At 60.0% G+C, this 26,603-nt stretch overlaps 1 protein-coding gene across 2 annotated transcripts; it reads right to left on the reverse strand.

Annotated features, from left to right (window-relative positions):
* Positions 1-3,201: 3,201 nt before the first annotated feature.
* On the reverse strand, positions 3,202-26,603 carry WSCD2 (WSC domain containing 2). Of its 2 annotated transcripts, none has more exons than XM_083804153.1 (9): positions 24,838-26,603; positions 16,540-17,262; positions 12,358-12,472; positions 10,962-11,146; positions 10,393-10,514; positions 9,622-9,796; positions 8,455-8,619; positions 6,917-7,117; positions 3,202-5,218 (listed from the first exon to the last, which is right to left on the reverse strand). In XM_083804153.1, exons 2-9 carry the CDS (start codon positions 16,901-16,903, stop codon positions 4,866-4,868), a joined length of 1,680 nt encoding a protein of 559 aa, XP_083660279.1. In that variant the 5' UTR covers positions 16,904-17,262; positions 24,838-26,603; the 3' UTR covers positions 3,202-4,865. The 2 variants fall into 2 exon arrangements, with proteins under 2 accessions (XP_083660279.1, XP_083660280.1); XM_083804154.1 differs by lacking the exon at positions 24,838-26,603 and adding an exon at positions 23,921-24,354.

Raw genomic sequence — 26,603 nt, forward strand, 5'->3', positions numbered from 1 at the left:
GTAACTCCTGGGAGGACGAGGAAGGACCACGTCCCCACTGTGTAGGTGACGGGGGGGGGAAGCTGGCTTTGGGCACTCCCCTGTGGCACCAGGGACATTTTAGGTGCCCCTGGGGGTCCCAACCCTCGCGGTGCCCCCAGGAGCTTCCCCACGCATCACCCGCTGTGGCCACTGCAAGTCTGCTCACAGGGGCACACAAAGGCTGGGGGATTAATTTTTTTTTTCTTTAAAAATCGAAAGGAAAAAGACCAAACCGGGAGCAGACAAAAAACGATTCGTGAAGCCCAAGCACGGCGCTGCAGCACGGAGCCGTGGGGACGCTCCGAGTGCTCACAGAGGCAGCCAGGTTTGGGGTTATGGGATGGGGTGAAAACCTCACGTATCGAGGGCAGGAGGCGTTTGCAGCAGAGGATTTGTCCTTCAGCCAGCACAGCACACGGCGGCCAGGCAGGACAGACAGCGTGGTCAGTGCGTGCAGGACAGGGGGACGCAGCCCGTCCCTGTCCCCACGGGCACAGCTCCTGCCCCAAGCAGGGATGCTCCTCGCGGATCTTTGTGGCTGGATTTTGTGAGCCCATCCCATCTGTTGTTACAGCCAATAGCTTCCCAAAAAGTGGTGACTCGGTACGTAACCTTGGGTTAAACCACCGTTATAATGACAGCTTTGGAAACCTAATATTTGAGCTCGCCTTCCTGGTTGTTTGCCTACTTAATACAAAGCCTGGTTTACATACAAATACCCCCAACACACGCTGAAGCTTGGAGCACGAAGGAGAAGGAGCCCAGAGCTTTTCAGGTGCTTCCTAGCATGTATTGCTGCCTGGCTGCAGAACCTCTTCAGCAGCAGAACCACTCTGTGCAGGCACTTCCAAACCCCCCTTTTTTTTTTTCCTCCCCTTTTGTCCGAGTTGCAAAGAAATGCAGCTGAGTATTGCCCTGATATTGCCTAAATATTGCAGCTCAATATTGCCCCGCTACTTTCTGAATATTGCAGGAGCCTCTGGTGAAATGCAGCTGGGTCAGTGTGCAAAAGCCAGCCGGGGGGGTGCAACCCCTTTTTGGGTAGGACCTGGTGGAATTGGTGACATGGGACTGGGGTGCCCTGGGTATAGCACCTGGGAATGGTGGCGGGATTGGGACCCAGAGCCACCAGCACCCCCACACTGTCCTGCAGTTTAGGTTGCACTTGGGGTCAAGGTTTTAGGGTAAAAAAGGGCTGGCTGGGAGAGAAGAGCGGCAGGTCTGGGAGCTGGGACCCCCAGCTCCGTTCCCAGACCCCCTCACCCCTCCCCAGGACCCCCATCCCCACCCCAGGACCCCCATCCCCACCCCAGGACCCCGTTCTCCACCCGCAGCCATCCCAGCTCTCCCCACCCATGGGTGTCCCATGCTCTGTGGGGCTCAGCACCCCCAGCCCGGTGCCGCTGCACCGAGCACCCTCCCAGTGTGCCAAACCGGCCCCCCGCCCCCCCCCCCCCCCAAATTCCTGCCTCTTGCCAGTGCCCCGTAACTGCGGGGCTGGGGCTCATTTCGCACGAGCGTTTGGGAAATTACTCCAGAATACACTGAAATCATTTCTGCGGAACACATTACCGTCCTTAATGACTGTTCTTTTTCAATTAGCTGTCACAGCCCTGAAATAAAGCTGTGCTTTACTCCTCCGATAAATCACACCCTTTATTTGGGATCGGATTTAAGGAAAAAAAAAAAGAATAAACATGCTATCATTTCCCTTCCCTCAGTGCCAGGCGGGCTGGAGCCATGTTTAAATTATCTCCGCTGCATTCAGGCAGATTGTCAACTGTAAATTTTACAGAAAATAGTAAAAACGATAAATAAACACGCTTCCTTTGTAGCGGATGAATATTACTGCTGCTCAGATTTATAACCCTCATCTCCCATACATTTTATAGCTTTTGTAAAAGTGCTGTCGCAGCTTCTGTATTATGCTGCTAAGGTGTGTGTGCTTTCTTTTCCGCCCCCCCCCCTTTCATTTAAACACCAGCATGAGCTTCATGTGCAATTTCGTTTGGGAGGAAGAGGAGCCTGGCTTGGGGCCCCCAGTTCATCACCAGGAGATGTCACTGGTGTGGCTGGGAATTGAGCTGCTCCCCATCCTCATCCTCATCCTCATCCTCATCCTCATCCTCATCCCCATCCTCATCCCCATCCTCATCCCCATCCTCATCACATCCCCATCCCCATCCCCATCCCCGTCTCATCCCTATCTCATCACATCCCCATCCCCTCCCACCGCCCACAAGCAGCCTGCCGAGTGCCAAACCCACGCAGAACTGGGGGAAATGCGGGCGGTTTTGGTGCAGACGCCGTTGCCAGGGCAACTGCTGAGTAACCCATCCAGCCCAGCTGGCGCGGCGCAGGGGATGCAGAGCATCGGGGGTGATGGAGCCTGAAAATACCATTAAAAAAGGGGCTTTTAATGCAGGATGGATGTGGGGGGGCCAGGGACACCCGTCGGCAGCCTCCAGTCCTGCAGCGGGATGCTCGCCGAGGCTGGGATGATTTATTTGCTGCTTTTAAAAACCATCCTGGGAACGCAGGCACGGCTGAGCGGGGTGGTTAGAAAATGTCGAGAGCTTTGTGTGTGCAGATGCTGCAGGAAGGAGCCGGCTCCTCTTTCCAGCAGCAATGCAAACTTTGCTATCGCATGCCAGCCCCGGGGAGCAGGAGCAGCGAGCGCTTGCTGCATGAGACGGAGCCTCTGAATGGTTCTGCCTCGTAGATTAATTGCTTGGGGGGGGGGTTAATTATTTCCATGGGGTTATGGGAGAGTTGTCCTCTTTGCACATGATGCCCATCAGAGCAAGCGAGGTCCCACACGTGCTTTCGTTGCTGCCACTAAAACTAAAGGTATTTCAGAAACTCCAGCCACAAGGGCGGCTGGCCAAGAGAAAAGGAATAAATCCCACTAAGCCCGTTCTTGTTATAGAGCCCCAGGAATGATAAGAAGCGATGGAAATAAAGTTTGCAGTAAATCTATCAGCTCTCACTACGCTCCTGAATAAAACTTCCTTTAAGGATGCTGTAGGGGCAATAAAACTGCCAGGAAGGGGCCGCCCCGGGCGCCTGGCAGTGGTTCGGATGGGGGAACGTCATTAACGCAATTAATGCTGACGAGAGTGGGGCTGGGACCAGGCATCACCCCCGGGGGGCCCCACAAAGACACGGGGAGGCGGGATAGCAACAAAACTCCTTTAATAGCCGGGTTGACCTGAGGATTTGTTCGGACAGAGGTAGGCAGCCCCGCGGCCGCCGCGGACCAAGGAGCGCGAGGTCCGGATGGTGCCCGCTGCCGGGACGGGCGCGCCCGGGCTCCTGGAGACCTCCAGCAAAGGACGAGGTAAAACCAGCACGCTCCTTACAAAATACATTCGTGGGCGAGCGGCTCCCTTTGCCCAGAGACCCAAAAATGTGGAGCCGGGGGGGGGGGTCCCCGCAGCCCTGGCACCCCGTCCTGCGCCCTTAGGCGGCGTCAGCTCCGCACGCGCATTAGAAAAATATAATTTATTGAAATTCTCCTTTTGCCAGCGGAGTTTTCTTCTCTCTCTTTGAATATAGATTGATAGGTGTCTATAGATTTCGGCCTGTGCATGTGTTTCTATCAAGATCAAGAGTTCCAAGCCAATCCTTAAGGACCTAACTGTAGAAAAGGCTGCGCACAAGATATGGCTTTTTCACCTACGCCCGGAGGGACTCAGGGCTGGGAGGAGGGCGCCTGTGTGGGGCGAAGCCTGGGCAGGGGCAGGGTCCGGGGCCGCATGCAGCCCTGCATGGAGCCAGATTTGCAAATGGCATCTTCTGGGTGTGCACGGAGCTCCTTTGGTTTCCTCCCTTCCCAAGGACAGGAGGGCTCACACCGTGCCCAGCTGGGGCAGGAGCGGAGGCTGCGCTTGCCCCGCGCCCAGCTCCGTGCCACCCGCTCACCTTGGTCTCCGTCGTGCCCACGGTCACAGCTTGGACCTGCTCCAGGTCGCACCCAGACCCCCCAGCACAACATGTCCCCCTCCCCCGCACCCATCCGCTCACCATCCCCCAGACACCTTCCTGGGGGCTCTTCTGCCTTGGGAGCTTCTGGAATGAGGAAAAGGTGCACGTGTAGGGCCTCACACGCTCCTCTGTCCTGGGTCAGCGTCCCCATCTCCAGCACCACAGACGTGTGCCCGCAGTCAGGGGGCACCAGGAGGGTCACTGCAGAGCCCAGGGATGGTGCCCAGCAGGGGACACGGCCACCTCGCCCTGCTGCACCCCACGGTGCCAAGTCCCCTGCCATCAGGACGTTCCTCCTCGTTTGGGATCGGCTCCATCCCCACCAGCGGGAGCCTTCCAGGGGTGGCCAGGGAGTGTGGGGACAGCCCCCAGAGCCAGCAGGCACCGCGGGGACACTTTGGGCACGGCGCAAGCAGTGCAGGATCCACGCGGTGACCCCCTTCCCCCGGGACATGCGCGAAGAACCGGTTGCCTTGCTAAGGGTGCTGCAGCAGCTGACGTGGGAGCAGGACGGATCTGCTCAGCCCCACGCTGGCCACGTTTCCCCACTCCTCAGTGTCCTGACCGATGTCTGGCACGGCAGGGGACAAGCGCAGGACACCTGCACGGCGGGGACGGGGACAAGTTGCGGTGGGGAGGGCACCGTGCAGCCCCTTGGTGCCCAACTCCGTGGAGGCGTCGGCCAAGCAAGCTCAGCAATGGCTGGGGAGCGTTCGTTTCTCATGCAGGGGGTTGATTAACAGCTAATAGCAGCAGATGGAGAATTAAAAGAAAGCCACCCACTGGGTGGAAGCAGGCAGAGGAAAAGGAGCCTTCCTCTCCAGGCAGGGACAGGTCCCCCCCCCGGGTCGGCGCCATCACCTCGGGTAGTAGTCCTCCGGGACCCCCGACAGGTTCCGGAGCTTCAGAGCCGCGTCCACCGTCTTGATGTAGCCGCTGATCATCTTCCTCATCTCGGGCGTGTAGGGGTCGTACTCCAGCTTCCTCAGGCCCGAGCGCTTGAAGTTGCCGTCCTTCTGGCCCTCGACGCAGAGCAGCCGGTCCTCGCAGGCGGCGATGCCCAGCAGCCCCACCATGCGCTTCAGCTGGGCGAAGAGGTCGCGCTTGAGGTCCTCGAAGTGCACCACCAGCACCTTCCTGCCGTAGCGCAGCCAGTCCAGGGTGTGGGTGGCCCACCACGGCGCGTAGTTGGCCACGAACTCCGGCCACTCTGCGAAAGGAGCACGGGGACAGTCAGGGGGTGTCCCTATGCCCCCCCGTCACAGCACGGCCGCTGGAGGGGCTTTGCAGAGCCCCTCTCTGATGGCTCAGCCTCTGGGGACATCACGAGCTGTTGTCATCCCCGGGGACGGGGGAGGCAGGTGTGGGCATCGACGGCTGCGAAATCACCGTTACCCCCGGGTTCCTGGCTAATTGATCCTCGCGTGGAAATCGGGGGATAAAAAGGAAAATGAAACATCGACAAGAGGCAGCGACTCCTGGCAGCACGCTTACGATGCGTAAAAGCTCCGGGTACCTGCCTCTCCATCTTGTCCTCCCCAAGAAACCGATGCCTGATTAATAGCTTAACTGCATTTAATTCCCCGGAGAATCATTAAACACGGTATCTGTTTCATTAAACAGATACAGGACAATTCACCTTGTGTAATCATATCACATAAAACTTTGCTTTGGAACGGCTCCAGGGACGCCGTAAAATTAATGGCACGGAACAAAACGCGGGGTTCGCCGAGCCTCCAGCCTCCGCCTGCTCGCGGCACGGCCGCAGCCGGGGGGAGGCAAAACCTGCCCGCGTCCTGCACCCGGCGAGGCAGGAGGGAGGCGCAGCATTTTCCGTCATCGAGTCGCTCCAAAATTAGAGAGGGAAATGAGCTGGGATCCCATGGGCTGGGGCTGGGTGCTCCTGCAGGGGCTTTAGGCTCATGGACCGGTGATGGGAGCAATCGTGGCCATGGAGCTGGCACCCTGCGTGTTGTGACAGACCCCACCTTTAATCACCCAGGCTTCTTTTTTCATTGTTCTTTTGCCCTTGGGATGATTTATTTAACAAAATAACCAAGCACTAACTTCAAACCTGGCACAAGTGGAATGCCCACATGCAGGCTTTGTTTCTGTGCCGGGGGCAGCGAGGTCTCCGGCCCCGCGCTGGTGGCACGCACGTTCCCCAGTGAACCCCTACCCCATAAAGGACCCCAACTGATGGCAAATCTCCATCTTTCCAGGCAAATCGTTCCGATGGTTAATTAACCTGGCAATTAACCCAGTGGCTAATTGCACATTAAAACGTGCGTCCCCTTTGGTTTGGGTAAGAGCCAGCAGCAATCCCTGAACCCCACTGCACAGGGGGCGAAGCCGGCCCCGATGGGAGAGGTGACAGCGGGAGGCAGGAGCGGGTGGCAGCTCCTGGGTGGGGATGGGTGCAGGGTCTTTGGGTGCTGAGCTGCTGAGGGGGCTCAGCCCGCAGCCGAAAACGCCTTTGCCAGCAGGGAGCACATGGCAATAACGAAATCCAGGCACATAACCGCAACAACGGAAAGAAAGATCCCCTTAAATAAACTCTGAATTAAGGGTAGCAGATGTTCAATCAAGCTAAATATTTTAACTCTTTCCAATGAAGTCAATTCCACAACAGCAATTTGTAAATTGCTATAATTAACAAGCCTCCGCAAGCTGTCTGTGCGTGGGGAAGGTGCCTTCCCCCGAGCAGCCGGGCTCGGCCGAAGGGAAGGTGCCAGGGGACGGCGGCAGGTGAGCGCCACGCAGCACCCGGTGCCCCCATAATTTTGCCTTAACGAGTTACGGGTTTAATTTCTCCCTGCAGATGCCCAGACCCGGACCCCAGGCGGTGGCGCCGCTCGGGTTTTCCATGCCAGGACCCGCTGCGGTCCTGCTGGTGCTCGTCCCCTACCTTTGCCCTTCCAGTGGGCGTGAGCGGCGAAGCCGATGTGCCCCCCGTACTTGCGGTTGAACTCGGCCATCAGCGCCTTGTAGGGGTTGCGGATGAGCAGGATGGCCGAGTCGAAGGACTCGATCTCCTTCTGGCCGCTCTCGTGGGTTTTGATGCAGATGGTCCTCCCGCTGCGCCAGTGGTCCCGCTCGCCCTTGAACCCTGCCGGGATGGAGGAGACACGCGAGAAGGAGTAGCGTGGTGTTATATCCTCGCCCTGGCCACAGCCTTTGAGCTCTCCCAGCAAATTAAGAAGGGAATTAAGGGAATTAAGAAGCCACCCCACAAGGCAGCAGAGGCTCTTCACGTGTGCACTCACGCTGGCAAATATACGGATAAAACGATAAAATGAGGGAACTGGTGTTTCTCCCTCCTCCCCCCCCCATTGTAACAGTGTGGGTTATCAGGAGGAGCTGGCTGGAAGAGAAGCTGAAACAGCTTCGTGCCTGCCTTGGGATTTTTTTTCTTTTGAACTTTATCCTCAGGGCTGGGCCCCATCGTGGGTGCAGCGACGGGAGCAGAAGCGTCCCCGGGAGATGCCACGGGAGCAGAGGACGGATCCCACCCAACCCTCGTGCCCAAGGAGGGAGCTCAGGGTGCTGGTGCCCGACCGAGCACCTCCTGCTCGCTGCGCCCACCCCGAGCTGCAGCACTCAAGTGGGATTAGGGGAACCAAGACCATTTGTTTTCAGACCGACTCCTCTCCTGGCCGTTCCCCGGGCCAGGTGCAGATCTAAGGGATACGTGCATCAACCCGCCACGTGTGAACAACGCTGCAGCTGAGATCAGCTCCCTCCTCCGTCCACCCCTGGGCTCCTCAGCACTTTCTGCACCGCTGACACCCACGAATATGGATGTCGGTGTTCCTGCGCACCCTGGCACATCACTATTTTTAGCTGCCAGCCGGGATGGCCGGAGCCACCCAGAGCCACCCCCAAGCAGATACTTGCGCTTGGGGACGGCCGTGGCATTGCTTTGGTTCCCAGCTCGTGCTCCCAGGTGTTTTGGGGCGGCTCCGCTGGGCAGCAGCAGCAGGGCAGCTCCCGGGGGTTTCCTCCCTGCCCGGGGCCCAGCAGGGACGGACGGATGCCACGGCTCCTTCCTCCTCAGGCTGCCTCTGCGTGCTGCTTTATTCCTGGGTTTTCTCAAAGGTGGGAATGGGTCAGGGGGGTTGGAAGAAGAGGATTTTGTAGCTAAGACCTGAACAGTTTTCCCTAGCATTTCCCAGGGAAACCCGCTCAGAACCCGGCCTTTTTCATGGTGAAAAATGCCTTGCCTCTTTTGCCGCGGTCAGAGCCACTTTGCTTCCTCCTCTAAAAAATTTCAGCACCCACCACAGGTTGAAAAACACCAACACAAGGCAGAAATAGCAGTTCTGCCCCAGACTGCTCTCTGCAAAGGCTAAAACACAGCACGGGAGGCTATGTCTGCCCGAACCACCGCTCCCCGGGACAGGCACGGGGCAGCACCAGCGGTACCCGGCCCCTCGCTCAGCTCACCCTTGTTGTAGAGCGACCCGTCGAAGTAGTAGCTGCCGGTGTAGAAGCCGGTGGCGAGCTCGATCAGGTGCCGTGCCCACGTGTTGCCGGCCCCGGGGAAGCTGGCCAGGGCCACGAGCTGCTTGGAGCGGGTGGGCAGGAACCTCCTGTCCATGCAGCGGTTGTCTGCAAGGAGAAAACGGGGGGGGGGAAGAGTAATGCTGGGGGGCAGGGGTTGTTTTGGCAGGGCTAATGGGTCACAGCACCGGGCCGCTTGAGGATTTCGGGCAGGGGCTGCTTGCTTGTGCCATGGGGATGCCTCGGATCATCGCAGGTATCCCCAGGAAATGCCAGGGCAGGGTGTGAGGTGGTGGTGACGGGGAAAGGTACCCTTGTACCCTGCCCAGGGCACACAGGAGCAGCCCAAAGAGACCTCAGACGAGGGAATGGGGTGCCGTGCCATCACCAGCTGCATGCCTATTAATTAGGAGAGTGGGTAATGAGGGCGCGTTATCCACGCAGCGCTGCTGCTTTTGGTGTCAGTGACCGCAAAAGTGTTTCCAGCACGGCCACAAAAGCAGTAACCATGTCGGGAATGAGAACAAGCCATTCTGAGACAAAACGAGCCGAGTTTTGGACCTTGTTAATTTTATCTCCGATAAAGAAGCCCTCTGGGCAGACAGAGAAAAGCCCCACGAGAGCCCTCCCCAAGCATCCCCCCCCCCCCCGTGCCAGCCAACATCACGCTTCCATGTCCATCCCGTGCCCCACCAGCTGTGATATGCACGGGACAGGAGCCCTCCCGGGGGGGCTCTCTGCCTGCTTGTGGCTTTTTTCCCCTTTTTTTTCCCCACCCCTCGTGGCTGTGAAGCCCCGGCGGCTTCACCTGCCGGCCGCACGCCGCAGCTCGCGGGCTGCCGCCGGTGCCAAGGAGAAAAAAGCGCGAGCAAGGAGGGATCCCGCTGGAGGCAGATGGCAAACTGCTATCTCCTGCGTTGGAGTTAAGCAGTAATTAAAGCTGTTTGTTCAGGGGAGGATTTATTTCCCGGGAAATCAAAATAAACGGCGATTTCTAATGGAAGAAGAGCTATGCAGGCTGCCTGCGGGGCGGCAGGAGCCGGGTGCCCGCACGGAGGGGCCGGGAAGCAGGGGCTGCCCCGAGCCCCCCGAAACCGCCCGAACCCTCACCTTGCACCTGGGTCTGGTAGACGAGCAGGAACTCGGCGGTGCCGCAGCTCTCAAACTCCTCGCCGGGGCACCTCTGGGCGCAGAGCTGCTCGTCCTCGCGCTCGTGCAGGGTGAAGAGCGTGGTGGGGAAGCCGCAGAGGCAGGCGGTGCCGGCCAGCGCCGACAACGGGTACTCCTGCGGGGATGGAGACACGGGCAGAGCCGTCCCTGCTGCCTTCCTCCCCCCCCACCCCGTGCACAGCACCGGGGTGCTTTGGGTGCTCCCTGGGTGTTGGCACCCGCAGCTGGTTGCATGCACCCAAAGGATCCGGATTTGTCCCCATTCCACGGTGCCGCTCGCAGCGATTTAAGCAGGGACGGTTTATTTCCCTGCTGCAAAGGGAGCTCCTCACCTGTGGGGCTTTCGCATCCTCTGCCTGGATAATTCGCCTAATTTTTTAATGGATAAATTAAATTCAGCCATGCCCACTTCCGGCCCGGCAGGGCCGGACATCCCGCTGCGTGCCTCGGCAGCGCGGTGCCCACGCTGGGCGAGCTGCTCCGCGCTCACTGTCACTTTGGGCAGATTTGGTGCAAAACGGGGACCAGCCTTCCCCTCCCGCATCCCTGCTGGTCTCGGGCGAAGCATTAGGGTGGGAGGGGAAACCTCCTTCCCGCTGCCTTTGGTGAGCCCCGGGAGTGGGGCGGTAAATCCAATCCGTACGCATCCCGATTTTACTAAATCAGCCCCAAATGTGCTGGACGCGGGCGCAGCCCCCCCCTCCCCGGTACCTTCTCGGTGCAGAAATCCACGCACTTGTCCACGGACATGTTGGGCATGGGCTGGCTGGCGGGCAGGGCGATGGAGACGTTGTCCGGCCGGCGGAAGCAGCCCCGAAACACCGCGCTGCCGTCTGCCGGGGGAGAGGGGGGGAGATGGTTCGGGTACAGTTCGTTAGAGTTTCTCTAATTTTTATTTTTATTTATTTATTTATTTTTTTGCTAGCTTGCCTCTGGGAGATGTTTGGAGAGGGAAAACAACCAGAACGGCCTGGCCCTAAACGGATCTTCCCTGAGGTCGCAATGTGGGCAGCCGCTGCAGCCCTTTGGCAATTAAACACCTGCTAATGAACCCCCCCCCCCCCAATCCACCCAACAGCAGGCTGAGAGGCGAAGGGAAGAGGAACGTAGATTTGGGGAGAGATCAAACCCTCATCTACCAATATCTAACCGGGCTCCCAAATCCTTCCAACCCCCAACAGCATCGCCGCTCCAGCGGCGCCGCGACCCTGCTGGTGGGGTCGGCGAGGTCCCGAGGTTGCCGGGGGGGGGGTCCCCATTTTCGGGGACCGCGGACTCACAGCGGCGGGCGGACTCCTGGGCCAGCTCCAGGCGGTAGACGGAGAGGCGGTTGGCCCCGCCGCAGGTGCTGCTGCGCTCGCCCTTGCACGGCATGTCGCACTCGGGCTCGCTGGCGTTGGGCGCCTGCACCTTGTGGCCGCAGTAGCACTCGGCGCCGAACTCCAGCCCCGCGTAGAGGTAGCCCCTGGGTACGGGGGGGGGGAAGAGAGGGGCTCAGCACCCCGCGGGGACACGGGGCAGGAGGTGGCACCGGGGGGGGGTGAGCCCGGGGATGGGGACACGGCCACCGGGGATGGCTCTTTGTAGCCCGGGGGGGGGGTCCTCGCGGGAGGCAGATCCCCCTTTGTGGTGCTGGGGAATGGGGGAAGCTGCAGGAAATTTCCTTGGGGGGGGTGGGGTGGGTCTGCTGCCCACGGGTGTGCTTGGAGAGCTCTGGGGCTGGTGTTTGGTGAGGATGGAGTTTGGGGGGGGGGGGGGGGAGGGGGGGGGCCACCCCCCTGCGCGGCCGGAGGTGCCAAATCCGAGCCCTGCACCCCCTGCCCCGTGGGAGAACGGCACGGAGTGGAGCCCCCTGCCCTTTTTTCCCTGGGGAGGAAAATGGGGTTTCTCAAATTAAAAAATAATATAGAATAGAATAGAATAGAATAGAATAGAATAGAATAGAATAGAATAGAATAGAATAGAATAGAATAGAATAGAATAGAATAGAATAGAATAGAATAGAATAGAATAGAATAGAATAGAATAGAATAGAATAGAATTCAAATAGAATAGAATAAAAGTCAAATAGGATAGGATAGGATAGGATAGGATAGGATAGGATAGGATAGGATAGGATAGGATAGGATAGGATAGGATAGGATAGGATAGGATAGGATAGGATAGGATAGGATAGGATAGGATAAAAAGAAAAGAAAAGAAAAGAAAAGAAAAGAAAAGAAAAGAAAAGAAAAGAAAAGAAAAGAAAAGAAAAGAAAAGAAAAGAAAAGAAAAGAAAAGAAAAGAAAAGAAAAGAAAAGAAAAGAAAAGAAAAGAAAAGAAAAGAAAAGAAAAGAAAAGAAAAGAAAAGAAAAGAAAAGAAAAGAAAAGAAAAGAAAAGAAAAGAAAAGAAAAGAAAAGAAAAGAAAAGAGAATTCAAATAAAATAGAATAGAATAAAATTCAAATAGGATAGGATAGGATAAAATAATAAAATAAAATAAAATAAAATAAAATAAAATAAAATAAAATAAAATAAAATAAAATAAAATAAAATAAAATAAAATAAAGCAAAATTACACACATCAACAGAAAAGAAAGGGGGGAGGAAGAGGAGAGGGGCAGGGAGCCGTGGGAGGAGAACAGCCCCGACGTGTGGGGCTGCTGGAGGAGGCGCGGTGCTCGCCCACCACCCTACCGCTCGGCGCAGTTGTCCTGGCAACGGAAGACTGTCATCTTCTTGTAGTCCAAGAAGGACACGCCGCGCAGCGTCCGCCGCCGCGTGCTGTCCACGTAGCAGCCGATGTATTTCGCTGGGGGGGTGAAAAATGGGGGTCAGAGCCCACCGGGGCCGAGCCCGGAGCCTGTGGCTAATTATTTTTATTTTTAATTTTAATTTTTATCTATTTATTATTATTATTATCATTATCATTATCATTATTATCATTATCATTATTATCATTATCATTACCATTATCATTATTGTCCATGCCTCTGCTGAGGACGGGCTGCAGCGCCCCAGCATCTCGGGGCAGGAGGGGGACAGGGAGGAACCAGGGGAGTCCCCAGGATGATGTGGACGTGGACAACCCAAGAGGGTGCTGGAGAGGCACCGAGCACTGGGAGCAGGCCGCCCTCCCACCCCGCACCTGCCTAATTTTGCCCTAAATCGGGCTGCTGAGCTGAGCCCCCTGCTTTTTCGCATGAGACCCCCACCCCTTGTGGTGGGCACAGTGCCCCCTGCAAACACCGCGAGCCATCCAGTACAGGTGCTGAAAGCCGATAGAAAAGGCTGTGCACCAAGGATTTTCTCCCTTTTCCCTGCAGAAACCCCAAAACCGAAGCCTTTCCACCACCAGCAGCCCTGGCCTCGGTCCTCTCCTCTGCGGTCCTCCTCCCGTCCTCCTGCTTCAAACTCAGCAAAGCGGCTCCAAAATGAGACAAGAGTCACGGGGTGAGAAGTGGTAAAATAAAAGATGCCCTCAGCTCTGCCCCACCAGGCACACGGCGGGAGCTGGGATGGAAAAATAAACCAAATTTTCTCCGGCCAGGAGCTCATTCCCTGTCCCAGACCCCGCTGCAGACGGTGTTTGCCCAGTGCCAACGCTCGGCAAAGCAAAAGCTGATGGATGCCTGCGCTGGGAGCAAACGGAGATGCCGGTGGACAGGGAACAGAGCTGAACAAATAGTTCCAAGGAAATCCTGCGTTTGACAAATGCACCCTTTGCCAATAACCTGAGAGCGCACGGCCACGTCCTCGGCTGCCGTCCTTCCCCCTGCCGCCCCTCTTCGCCTCGGTGGGCTCGTGTTAGGGACGGGACGGCGCCGCCAGTGCGTCCCCAATCCCCGTGAGGCTTCTTCATCAGGTGCCTTCGTTAGCACCCCACTCTGATTTTCCGTGGGGCAGATGCGTTGCAGCGAGGCAATGGTTGTGTGGGTGTTGAAAGGAGACGCCCCCAGATCCCAGCGCAGAGCACCCGTCCAGCTGTGCCGCCCCACCGAGCACCTCTTCTCCCACCTCTGCACCTCCACACCGGGCACCTCACTACCGAAACACCCCGTGGGATAACACCTCCCACCTCCTGCTCGCATTCTGCACCTGCTGGGGGGCTCTGCACCAAACCCCCCTGCCCCATACCCCCCCCCTGTGGCTCCCCACCAGCCTGGCCCTCGGGTGGAGGAGGACGGAGAGCGCCGTGCCCGCTAAGTGCTGCCACCAGGCAGCCATCCCTCACTGCTCCCAATTACCCTCGGCGCAACTTGGCATTTCCGCGGCGCTGAGCAGGTTTCGGCAGGTCAGCTACTTTTGCCCGTGACAGATCTAACCGGTGCGGGATTACTCCAGCAATTTCCGCCGAGCCGCCGACTGATGTGCATTACGTCCAATCCATCGCTCTTGACATACGCGTGCTGCAACTTATTAGGAAGGCGGCTGGAATAATTAGGGAGAGGCAAGGACACTACGGGGACGAGGAACCAGCTGTGAGGCCGACCTGCTCCGGCACGCAGCTCCCCTGGGACCCCGCGGAGCCTTGGAGCCCGCTGGGTGCGCGCAGACCCCGGCGGTCCCGGACACGTTCCCAGGGGATGCACGAGGCCAAATCCAGCCTGCGGCACACGGAGCACACAGCCAGGGACACAGTTTGGCAGGCACCTCTGTCTGTCTGTCTGTCTCCTCTCCTCCCCTGCCCGTTTAGCCCCCCTCCGTGCCGTTTACCCCGTTAAAGGCAGAACCGAGGCGTTTTCTCGGGGCCGTGCTGCGGGGCGACGCTCGAAACAAATACCTGCCCTTGATTTTCCAGCTGGCTGATCAAAGGCCTGCCGCAGCCGGCGCTGAGCCGTTCCCCAGCCCCACGAAGCTCGTTTGCAGATGTTTTCCCCCAAACCGCTCGCACGGCACCGGTACAGATGGTGCCTGCTGTCGGGAAAGCTCGGGCGATGGGTGAGGACCCAGCCAGGTACACCGAGACGAGCCCAGAGCTCCTCGTCCCACAGCCCAGCAGACGTGAGCATGGCAAAAGGCGGGCAGCGATGGCAGTGGTTGCAGGAAGGGTGCCTCGGGGCAGGACGAGGAGGTGAGGTGGGGGTTTGGGGACATCTGGAGCTGCCCAATTCCTCCGCTCCTTCCTGCTCCGTAGCTGCCCCGACCCCCACGGCCAGCATGGGACTGCTTGGATGGAGGCTGGTGGTGGAGGACAGGGTGCGTATGGCCAGGGATGGGAGCACTGCTTTTTTTTTTTCCTTTTTTTTTTTTTTTGGTCTCTGACGGCTCCTTTCTGCTCCTTTCACCAGCTGGTGAAGCCTCGCCAAGTGTCACTTCACATCAACGGGGCAGAGCAGCCACACGTGTCACGGAGACGGGCTCCCACGGCCCCTCCATGCACGACGGGATGGGAGCACCAGGGTGGAAATGTCACCCACAGGGAACCCCTCCTTGTCTCATTTTAGCACCAGAAAGTGCCTGAAGTGAATATTCCTCCCCGTTAAAAGCCCCAGGACCCGAACACTCACGGCAGCCTTGCCTGGCTCCCATGTGGGCAGCCAGAAACACGAAAGTGCTCGAGCAAACGGGACACCATGGGCAGCAGGAGAGCGGGGACACGTGGAGCACCAGGGCATCCCAGACACGTGCATCACAGCCACCAGCACTCTCACGCTCTGCAGCACCCACAGCACCTCCCGTGGGGCTCAGGGCAGGACGCCAGCGCCAGCAGGGCAGAGGAGAGCCCAGTGGCACGTGGGCACCTCTCCGGTAGTCACCGCTCCATTCCTGCCTTCGCTCGGTGCTCCCCGCCACGGATAATCGCCCTAAATACCGAGGCAATCCATTACGCCGCTGTCACGGGTGCACCGTGCTGGAGCAGGCTGTGTTGCTGCTTCTCCCCAGCCCACGTTATTACTGACAGCACATCGCAGCAGCTCTCGCGCTCGGCTGAGGAGGCGAGGTACTGCTTCGCCGCGGGGCCACGGAGCAGCCGGAGAGGGGGCCCGGGGGCTGTGAGCACGCTGGGGGCTGCTGCCTGCCAAACCCCTAGCACAGAGGCATGGTGAAGGCTTTACCCTGCGTTTTGGTGGGGTTTGCAGGGCGCTCGCTCTGCCACCCGTGGGTGCCAGCTGCAGGAGCACTGGGAGAGCGGCTGGGACAGCACCGGGTGCACGGTGCACGAGCCGGGCTGCCTTGGAAAAGCCCCCGCAGACAGCTTAGGGCCATGCAGATTCTCGGTGAGCTCTGCACAGAGCTTCCTTCAGGATAAATAGATGACATTTTAAAAATCAATGCGAGCTACTGCATTCGCTTATCCGTGTTCATTAATAACGCTCCCACTCCCACCGCGGGCAGGGAGCTCCTGGCCGGAGAGGCCGAGCCCTGCCCGCACGCGGAGCAGGACGCACGCAGCCCCCGCACCTCCGGGCTCAGACGTCCCCCGGGGCCAAGGGGACTGCTGCTGAGCTTCCAAAGCACGCCGGCTGCTGGGGGCTGAGCGGCCAGAGCCGTCCCCGCCGGCAGCATCTCCCCGTCTGGCAGCCCCGAAAGTGTGTGTCGCTGTCACAGCGAGGCACGGCCCCGGAGGGTGGGAGGAAATGGAAAAATGGAGGCGGACAGTTGGTATTTGGGGAGGGGGGGGAGAGAGGGAGAGCATCATCCTCTGCACCAGGGGTCTCCAAAACAGTGTGAGCGCGCCCTGGGGTGCACAAGACCCCAGGATATGGGCAGGTAACATTTAATTATGCCACGCAAACAGCTTATAAGCAAATACTGACATATATATTGGCAGCGTGCACTCAGAATCACCTCACCAAGGGGGTGCACGCCCGAAACACCTCGGGGACCAATGCTCTGGAGCTCGAGGCTTGCTCCACGCCCGCCGCCAGCCCTTACCTCTGTCCTCGTCCTTCTCGCGGCCGCTCCTGCCCTTGAGCACGCGGCTCCGCGCCGCGCCGTAGTCGCCCGCTTTGCTCCTCTCGGCCGGCTCCTTGGCGGTGCTTTTGAACCAGGGCCCTCGCCGCCGGCCCCCCGCTGCCGCCGGGAAGCCGCGGCTCAGCTGCATCACCCCCAGGTAGGGCAGCTCCTGCCCCTCGCCCGCCGCGGGGCCACGCGGGCTGCCCGCCACCCGGGGCTCCCCCGTGAAGCCGGCGTGCAGGAAAACCAGGCTGCCGGCCGCCAGGTAGAGGGCCAGCAGCGTGAAGAAGCGCACGGGTCTCCGCCGAAAATACCGCTGGAATTTCACCAGGAATTTGGCCATGGCGTCTTCATCCCTCCCCGGGGCGGGAGCCAGGGAGCCGCTCTCCTTCGCCGCGGGATCCCAAAGGGGCGCGCTGTGGGGTGGGGGGGGGGCTCCGCTTTATTCCCCTCCCGGCCGAGCCCCCCAGGCTGTGGCAACGGGGGGGATGATCATGGGGTGTCGAGGCTGGTTTGGGACCGATCAGTGGGTGCAGCCCTGCTCGGCGGCTGGGGGCAGCATCTCTAGGGGCAGCGGCGCTGTCGGCTCTCCGGGCAAGGAGTGAGAAGCCCCCGGGCGCGTCTCCGGCCCCGCGATGCCAGCTGGGGCCCTTTGCCTAGCGCGGCCCCGTTCATTTCGGTCCCAGGGCAAGAAAGCTCCACCTGCAAGCCAAAGAGAAAGGCGCTTGTTAGAGGACCCCGTGGAAACCCACCTCCCCAGCGCCGGGGCCGGATCCTGATACCGGAGCTGCCCAGCGGAGAGGCGCAGCTCCAGCCACCCTCTCCTGCAGGGACGCCGGGGGCATGAGGGAGCTGGCAGCGCGGTGACATCGGTGACAGCCACCAGCATCCAGGGCTGGGGACAGCAGTGCTGGGGTGAGTCACGGAGGGGGTGCTAGGGGAGAGCTGCAGGAAGGCTCAGGGCACGTGGGGTTGCGGTTTTGCCCCCCTTCCCAGGGCTACACCAGCGATGCCGCAGCTTCCTGGGGGCAGGGGCACCCGTAGCATCCTCCTGCTGTGCCCACCCCAAGCCACCGTGCCACGGAGAGGCCAGGGGCGAGCCAAGCCTGGTGTCACCATGGGGAACGTCACCACGGGAAGTGTCACCGCCAGCGTTCCCGCGACCTGTGGCCGCCGTCCCACACCCGGGCCTTGCTGCCTGTCACTTGCTCGTCTTATTTTCGGAAAGGAGGCAAAAATAAATGGGAAGACAAAGTGCCATTAGTTTAATGGCCTCTATGTTCCTGCCATCTGTCTTCAGTTGATTAAATAAAAAATATTGGCGGAACATATGGCATGAATTATACATAAATATTTTAATTTGGGCTCCCGGAGCAGTTATTCAATCACCTCTTGGGTGAATTTTGTGCAGCCCCCAAACAACCCGCTTTCTGCGGGGTGCCCCCTGGGGGTCCCCACAGACCAACCCCTCCCCAGCCCCAGTAAGTAAAGGCTGAGTAAACTCGGAGTAGCAGCTGAGCAAGGAGACTACTTGCTACCAGGCTTCTGCATCAGCAGGCACCTCCGTGCTCCGCTGTCCCTGTCCCGGTCCCCATGTCCCCATCCCCGTCCCCGCTGCCTCCCCCAGCCCCGTCTCGTCTGTGCCGGGTGATGGCGAGGCAGCACCACGCAGAGAGAAGGAAGGGGCTTCAGTCGCTCTCATTAAGCCATCTGGAGCTCATCCTTCTCCATCATGAACTGCGGAGTCGCAGGTCAATTACCGCACATTTGCATATATTCCATTAATGCCTCCGCTAATTGTCTGGAGGAGATAATGCGCTCCTCTCACTGCTCCCTGGCTGGCCGGGCTTTACAAACAGCGAGCGCGGCCAACGGGGCCAGCAACGGGGCCGCATCCTGCCTCGGCGGGGGCTTGGGACGCGGCTGGGGGCCAGCAGCCCCGTAACAAGCCCGTTCTTACACCCACCCCGGGCTGGGGACGGGCAGCAGCACCACCACGGGCTATTTATCCCCCAGCCCTCACCAATTTGTTTTCCGCGGCGCCGAGCAGCCCCCAGGCCCTGCTGCTGCAGGGTGCCAGGGGACGGATCCAGCCTGGGGAGCAGCAGCAGAGGGGGGGGGCTGGATCCTCGCCTACCTCCACCCTCGTGCTTCTGCCAGAGCTGAAACCTTCGGGAAGTCTTGGGAACGTGGATCCTGGCTTGGTGGCACCCCGTGCCCTGCTCCCGTCCCGCTGCAGGGATCCTCCCGGTCCCACAGCTCCTTTCCCACGCGCAGCCGGTGCCCGGGGGGGAGGCACGGGGCCCCGCAGTGCTCCGCGGCTGCTCGTGACCAGGGTGGACGGAGCGCCGATAAATTATACATCTGGGCCTTATCTCCAAATTGCTCTGCAATTATTGAGCACCGAGGTTCAGTTGCCTTCAAGCACCACCTCACATCTGACCACTGCAAAACGCGCTCGAGTGCTCACGTGGCTCCCCCAGCACCGGAGAACAATCAGCCCATTAAAAACAGCAAATTAACGAACACAAGAGTTCCATTAGGAGGAGCAGGCGATTGAACTATCCAATTTCATCACGTCATTAGCATTTCTTATCAGCGGGACGGGGGAAAGAATAGGGCTTTAAAATAGCGAGGGATGAGGCCGGCGGGCAGGGCAGGGCGACGTGCTCGGTGGCGCAGGCACCAACGCACCCACGCGACACAGTCCCACACGGGGAGCAGGACCCAGAGCAGGTCCCTGGAGCTGGTGTCCCCCAGAAGCCCCCAGCAGGGTGGGGGGACCTCGTGGCTTCTCAGCACGGGGACGTCGTGCCCCTCGGTGCCCCGGCAGGAGTGGGGCAACGCGAGCTCCCCGGGGAACCTGCCGCCGCCCGCGCTCCCCGCGCGGCGTACGCTCGTCCCGCTCACCAGGAGCAGAAAATGAGATGCGTTCGGCTGAATTTAAATAACGTTGCTGCTGGGAAGGAAGCTGAGCGGAACGGGGCTGGTAACAGCTGAGGTTCCTGCAGCCCTGCTGTTGCCACGCCGATGGCTCGCAGCACCCGTGGGTGCTTCTTCCTGCGGCACCCAGCACCCAAAAACTGCCTCTGCCGGGGGCAAGCTGGGCGCACTGAGCAGGCGGCTGCCTTCAGACCGAAGCAAAGCTGACGAATTCAGCTGCTCCCTGCCTTAATGCCGCTGAGAAATGTGCCTGCACAGGCCCCTGCCGGGAGGGGGGCGCAGGGAAGGTTTGCGTGTGTGCACGGCGCAGCCACGGAGCGCTGCCGTGGTCGGTGGCTCTGCCCCGTGAGCACGACGCAGGGTTTGGGGTCAGCCCAAGTGGGCTCTGCAGCCCCTTCTGTGGGCCAGGACCCCGAGACATGCAAAGGGAAAAGCTATCTGGGATGTATCGGCCTGATTTGTAAATCCAGAGCAGGATTTGGCCGTCTGCTGATAGATTTAATTTTTTTATTTTTTTTTTTTGCAGGATTTCCAAACACGTTTGAAGGTTTGCAAATCTTCCTCTTGGCAGGGAGTCGATGGAGGGTTAGAGCTGAAATCGGGCAGCTGACTGTATTGCTCACGGGCAGGAACCACTTTCTAGCTGCTCCGGAGAAGATTTACTGACCACCTCAGCACTTGACCGAGGCGAGGGGAAATTGTGCCACAAGCCCGGCTGGGCACGAAGCTCCGAGCTTGGGAGGCAACCCGTATTGCAGCTCCTCTCCTCCGCAGGGACACCGTGCCCAGAACGGCTTGATTAACATTTGCAAAAGGCCTCGAGATCCCCGAAACAGTGCCGTGCTAATTGCACAGCCTCCTACCGGCTCCCTGCGCCGAAACCCCGCCGTGCACCAGCCTCGTTTCCAGCTGGGGCTGCAAATTCCCCTGAACGCCCCAAGCCCCATGCAGGGGATGCCGGTCCCCAGGGGCTGGCAGGGTTTTCTGTGGGGCAGGGCAGAGGCAGGGACTCCAAACAGCCCCACACCGAGTGGCTCGGAGGTTCGTTTGCTTCCCTGCTCGTTTGCTTCGCCATGGCCCGAGCGGAGCAGCCGAGGTTGGGGTTTTTTGCCTGGCTCCGTTCCTCCGCACGCAATTACATCAAAGCCCGTTGCATCCTCCTGTACGATGAATTCCCCTTGCAAGTGGGAAAGCGCCTCGTAAAGACAAATGTTTTAAGCCGTGAATCATTTAAAAAGCACACGCTTTTTAGAACAGCCGTGCGTGCCAGAGCTCCGGGCACGGTGAGGATGTGGGGACTGGGGAGAGGGGGGGCGATGCTCCAAATGGGCACTTGGGTTTCCTTCCACAGCACCCGAGTGGGTTCGGGGAAGGAGCATCCCTCCCTGAGCACCCTGGGCCCAGCATCAGCGTCACCCCCGTGCAAAGCTGCCAAACCTCGGTTTTGCCGTTATTGCCATGTTTTTCCCTTTCCGAGGCCAGAACGGGATCTCCGCGCCTCAGTCGCCTGCAACCGCCTCGCTGATCTGCACGGTTTTCTTACAGTTTTCCTGGATGCAGACAGGGCCGGGCTGGTGCTGCCCACAGCACCCACCAGCGTTTTGGAGAGGTCACCTCCATCCCGGCCACGTGAGTCGCTGCTCCCGGCCTGTGCTCCCTCCCTCCCCCTTCTTTCAGTCCCCAAAACCACAAAAAAAAAAAAAAAAAAAAAACCATCCTCGCCCCCGGCACCCTTTCGACACTTAAGCCCTGTGAAAAAAAGGTGATTTAACTTCATTCAAATGACACTGCATCTGGAAATTGGCTTAACCTAATGAGTTTTAATACGCATTATGTGCTAGGTCTTTTATGCCCGGTCTGCAAAATCCAGTTATGGTTTTCAACGAGCCTTGGTGAGCCAAGACACGCACCGGAGGGGACGGGCGCTCGGCAGCGGCCGCCTTCGCTGGTGCCTCTGCCCCCGTGAGACCGGCTGCATCCCGGGCAGCGAAGCACCCCCAGGGCCACCTCCACCCCTAGCCACGCTGCTCGCCCCGGGGGACGGGATTTGGGGTACAGGGGCCGGCCTCGGTGCAGTGCTGCAGCAGCAGAGCGGCCCCGAGCCATCGCCACCGGCGCCCGCAGACCCCGGGCTCATTGCCCCCAGGGAGCGGCAGTGCTGGGGGTTTCCTCGCTTGAGCTTGGTGATCAGGAAGGGATCCTGCAGCCAGACCTTTGTGCTGAGGTTTAGGGGCGATGATGAGATGACGACACCAGGTGACAAAGCCAGACCCCCCCCCGGAAAAACCTCAGAGGGTGACCCAGGTGCCCCCTGCTAGCAGCACCACCAGGACCGCCCGTCGTGGTGCACAGATCAGCCTAAATCCCACCAAGCTCACGGCCAGGTCCGTGGGGTCACCATGCAGGGCTGGCGGGTGTGTGTCCCCCCCAGAGGTGCCTCAGCCCCAAAACACCCCCCGTGGGTGCTGCCGGAGGGCCCAGCGTGGCTGGTCCCTGGTTAATCCCCGCCAGCATGCCCTGCGGAGGGGGGACAAACCGGATTTGCCCGTGAAGCCCACGCTCTGCTCCTCCAGGTCTCTGCTGCGGGGCCTTTGCTCAGCCCTCGGTAATCTGGGATTATTCACATCACTGGGGCAATTAAGAAAACCAGCTCCTCGAGCAGCAGACAATGCCTTCTGCAGCCTGCTCGAATTAATACAGCGAGAAAGATTAGCTCTTGCAGCCCTCGTTTCAAAGCCTCCACTCCCGAGGGGCTGAGTTATTTCTTTTTCTGCACACCCATCACTCTCACATCCCGCTGCACGGGGGCTGGAGGCACACTTTGGGAAGAAATCTGCATTTTCCCTGAACGCTGCAGGCTCCGGGAGCCCGGCAGAGGGGATGGGGCTGGGAGCGGGTGGCGGGTCAGGGGACAGTGACTTGTCCCCATGGGGTGGAGGCGTTGCACGGCTGCTGGCTCCCCCCAGCTCCCACCGCCGCTGCAGAGCCCGCGTATTTCAGCTCGCCTTAGAAACCCCCTCATGGCAGAGCCCCCGTCTCTGCAGCCCGCAGCGCCGGGGAGAGAACATCCAAGGACAGAAACGGGAAGAAAAATCCCTCCTGCTGCTCTGCAACGCACCAGCAGCACAGCCCAGAACGGCGAAGCAGCAAGGCAGGAGGGAATATATTTAAAAATTAAGCGAACACCAGCGTGCGGTGCCAAAATGTTGCACTGCATCTGGGGCTGCCTTCGTTCGGCTGCACTTGGCCATATTACGCCGCGCTCTCTGCTCCTCTGCATATATCCAGCAGCTCCCACTACACCCAGTTAGTCCGTGGCTTCAATTCCTAGCCCCCTAGGTCCCCCCAAAATGCCCAGGACCGTGATGGAGAGGGTCAGCCCCTGCCCCCCATCCTGCCCGGGCTGGCGTTAGAGTCTCTGCCAAGGGGGGGGGCTCTGCTAAGGACGAGGGTTTTGTCTCTGGGACAAGAAAAATGCTTTTTGGTGCTGGACCCAAAAGGGCCAGCCCCGTGCCCACCACCTCTCCAGCAGCAGGACGTCACGGCACGGCAGGGTGCGAATGGGGGGGGTCCAGGGGGGCACCCCAGGGCCGGACCCCATTACCGGAGCGTGCTCCCCAGCTCCAAATTGCTGAGAAACTTTATTTAATTCTGCTTTTTTGGGAGGCAGGGGCGGGCGCCTGTAACCCTCGGCTCAAGGTAACCTTCACGCGCTTTCCAATCGCCTCCTGCTTTTCCATGCACGCGCGTTATTATTATTTTTTTTTGTGGTGGTTATTTTTTTTTTTTCTAACTTTATATTAAAATATTCCGATAAGTTGCCAGCGCGGATGCCGGAGGAAGAAAACGAACGGGGGAGGCTGGTTGGAAAGGATCGCCATCTGCCAGTTTCCCCTGCCGAGGACGCTTCTGCACGAAGTCTGGGGAGGAGGAGAGCATCTCCCCGCCTGCCCCCCGCGTCTTGGGGGGCCAGGAGCCCCTCGCCCCAGCAGCGGGATGCCCCCTGCCCCCGCCGAGAAGCGCCCCCCCCCCCCCCAGAGCCCCCCACAACTTCCCCGCACCCGCAGAGCGCATCTCCGCGGGGACCCCAGGAGGTCGATGCGGGGGGGGGGTTCCCACCAGCACTGGGGGGGGGGGGAGAGCACAGCGCCCCCCCCCTCCCCGAGTTCATTTGTTGCGCTTTATGCTTTTTTGACGATTTTTATTCCTTTTTTAAATGGGGGGGGGGGGAACCCCTTCCTCCCGGCCCCGCAGCGCAAAATCCCCACCCCAAACCCCCCGACCCCAAACCCCCCGACCCCCCCAAACCCCCGACCCCCCAAACCCCGGACCCCAAACCCCTGACCCCCCAGACCTCCCCCCCCCACCACCTTTTGCATCTCGCCCCCCCTCCCCGGAGCCGCAGCCCCCCCCCTACCTGCTGGCGGCGGCCTCCCCGCCCGCTGCCGCCCCCGCTCCGTGCGCTCGCCGCCCGCGGGGCCGGGGGGGGGACGCCGGGCACCGGCTGCGGCTCGGCCCCCCGGGGCCACGCCATGCTCGGGGCCGGGATGGAGGATGCGGGAGGGATGCGGGATGCGGGAGGGATGCGGGAGGGATGCGGGAGGGATGCGGGAGGGATGCGGGAGGGATGCGGGATGCGGCCCGGCGGCAGCCGCCGCGCTCTGCCCGCAGCCGCTCCCCGCCGCCGGGATTTTTAACGGCGCTGCCCGGTTCCGCCGGGGCCCTGCCGCTTAACTCCTTCCCCTCCGTGCCCGGCCCCCACCCGGAGGAGCTGGGGGGGGCGGGTGGCGAGAGAAGGGGGGGGGTCCCCGTGGCTACGGGAGGCCCCGACCGAGGGCCCCCCCCCCCCCTCTCCGGGTGGTGCCGGGGCTCCGAGCGCAGCGCTGCGCCCCCCCAGGTTCCCCCCCCCCCGCCTTGCCGGGGTCAGCCCCAGCTCTGGGGGTGGGGGTAGGGGGGTGGGGGGAGGTATTTACTCTTTTCCTGGGGGCCAGAGCAATAACAAAAAAATAAAATTTAAAAATAAAAATAAAAGGATGAAATGATAAAATGGGAAAGTTCCCTCAAGCAGGAAGAATTCTGGGCATCAGATCCAAGGGGGGATTTTTTTGCCCCCTCCCCGCTTCTCTCAGCAACTTCCAGCCGTGCCGGTGCAGGGGAGTTCTTGGGGTGCAGGGGAGTTTTTGGGGTGCAGGGGAGTTTTTGGGGTGCAGGGGAGTTTTTGGGGTGCAGGCGGCTGGAAGCCCCGGGGACTGCCTCCTGCCCCCGCTGCTCCAACCCCCCCCCGGGCACCCCTCGGAGCCAGGACGCGAGGAGACAAGGATCCAGAGCACGTACCTGTGCCTCAGCGCCGCTCGGGCAGGGACCCTCGGCGACACGGCCCCTTCTTCTGCAAAGTGCCTTTGTCTCACGCAGGGGTACGGGGGCCGAGGAGGGGGTTTGTCCTGCCGGTGGACCCCACGCCGGGGGCTCGGGGCGCTCAGGGCACCCCACGAGGTCTCCGAGCCGGTGGCGAGGAGGCCTCGAGCTCCAGGCGAGCGGCAGCGGGGAGAGGGCCGGATCCTGGCGACGTCCCCGCAGAGGGAAACTGCAGCCTCAGCTCCCTCCTTGCTGGCTGCGGGAGCATCCATGTGCGAGGGAGCATCCGAAGCTGCCCCAGGCAGGCGCAGGCAGGGACGGCGGCGGCGTTTCCATAGGAAACCAGCCTGGCGAGAGCTGCTTCGGCTCCACGCAGCGGGCTGCGGAGCTGCGCTCGCTATTTTTAATCTCCCCGGCACCGGGCTGCTCGCTCTGCCCGTGCAAACACCCCGCCGGCGCTGCCTCCCTCCCTGCAGCCAAGGCTGGGGGCTCAGAGGGGAGCCGTGCCCCCCGTCCCGTGGGGCCAGCACCCCGCTCCGGCGCGGTGTAACACCCGGGCCGCCATCCCGCAGCTCCTCTCTTCAATTCCAGGTCTCCCGCTGGGATGCACAGTGCGCGCCCTGCATGGCTCAGTGCTGCGGGGGGCTGCGGTGAGGGAAGCGGCCGGAGAAGCGCGGCCCCGTGGGGTTCTGCAGCGTGCGCAGGGCGGCCAAACGGGCGTTTGGTCAGCCCCGGCAGGCGAGCCGAGCGCAGCCGTGTCGGCGGGCGTGTGGGAAAACTCAGAGGCCGCGGTTTAAAATAGCACTCGCAAAAAAAAATAGCTCTCAAAGAGTTTCGTTTTTCTTTTTTTTTTTTTTTTTTTCTTTTTTATTTCTGGGCCTGCACCGAGAGCCACCGGGGATGCTGGGCTGGGGAGGCCAGGCTGAAACGCGGAGTTTCCCCGAGGATGTAAATGAAGTGACTCCAGATATAAATGGAGTGACTCCAGATATAAACGAAGTGACTCCAGATCACGCTCTGGGTCTCCGAGCTGCTCCTGGTGAGGCTTGGCCCCGTTCCACAGGTGTTTTTTAAGGGCTTTTTCCACCCCTAGGCTATTGCCAGGGGACGTCTGACCTTGCCCTGAAGTGTCCCCAAGTACCAATGTCACCAAATACCCCTTGACGTAGGGTTTGCAGCCAAAAGGGACCGCTGAGGTGTCTACAAACAGCCTTATCGAGGGGAGCAGAGCCCACACCTTCCATTGCGTGAGCACAGGGACGGGGGGGGGGCACCCAGCCAGGCCACCAGGGTCCCTATTCAGCTGGGGACACCGCAGCGGGGTGTCGGGTCCCCACCACGGCCGCGGGCTGCGGCGCTGACCAGTGGCCCTGCCCAGAAGCTCTCAGGGGGGGGGTGGCTCCTCAGTGGGGAAAAAAAAAGAGGATGTGGTGCATTATAATAGCGAAAAAGGCTGCGTAAAATCTCATTTTGAGGATTATCAAGTGCCAGCACACACACACACACAAAAAAAAGCTGTAAACAGGATGTCTGAAAAGATCTTAAGCGTAAAGGTCAGAATCTCCAATTTAAATGGCTCGCTCGTTGCCTTCTTGCTCTGTGCCTCTAATGAGCCGGGATATAGAAAAACAAGTTTGGTTTTGAAGCCACCACCACGTTCGGGCCTTTTGTGTTTCGAAATGTCAGCGTTTTGAGCAGCAAACGCTTCCCCGGTGGCACAGCAGAAGCACAGAGGGGCCGGGGAT

Source organism: Anser anser (genome assembly GCF_964211835.1).
Source record: "Anser anser genome assembly, chromosome: 18".
Taxonomy (NCBI): Eukaryota; Metazoa; Chordata; class Aves; order Anseriformes; family Anatidae; genus Anser; species Anser anser.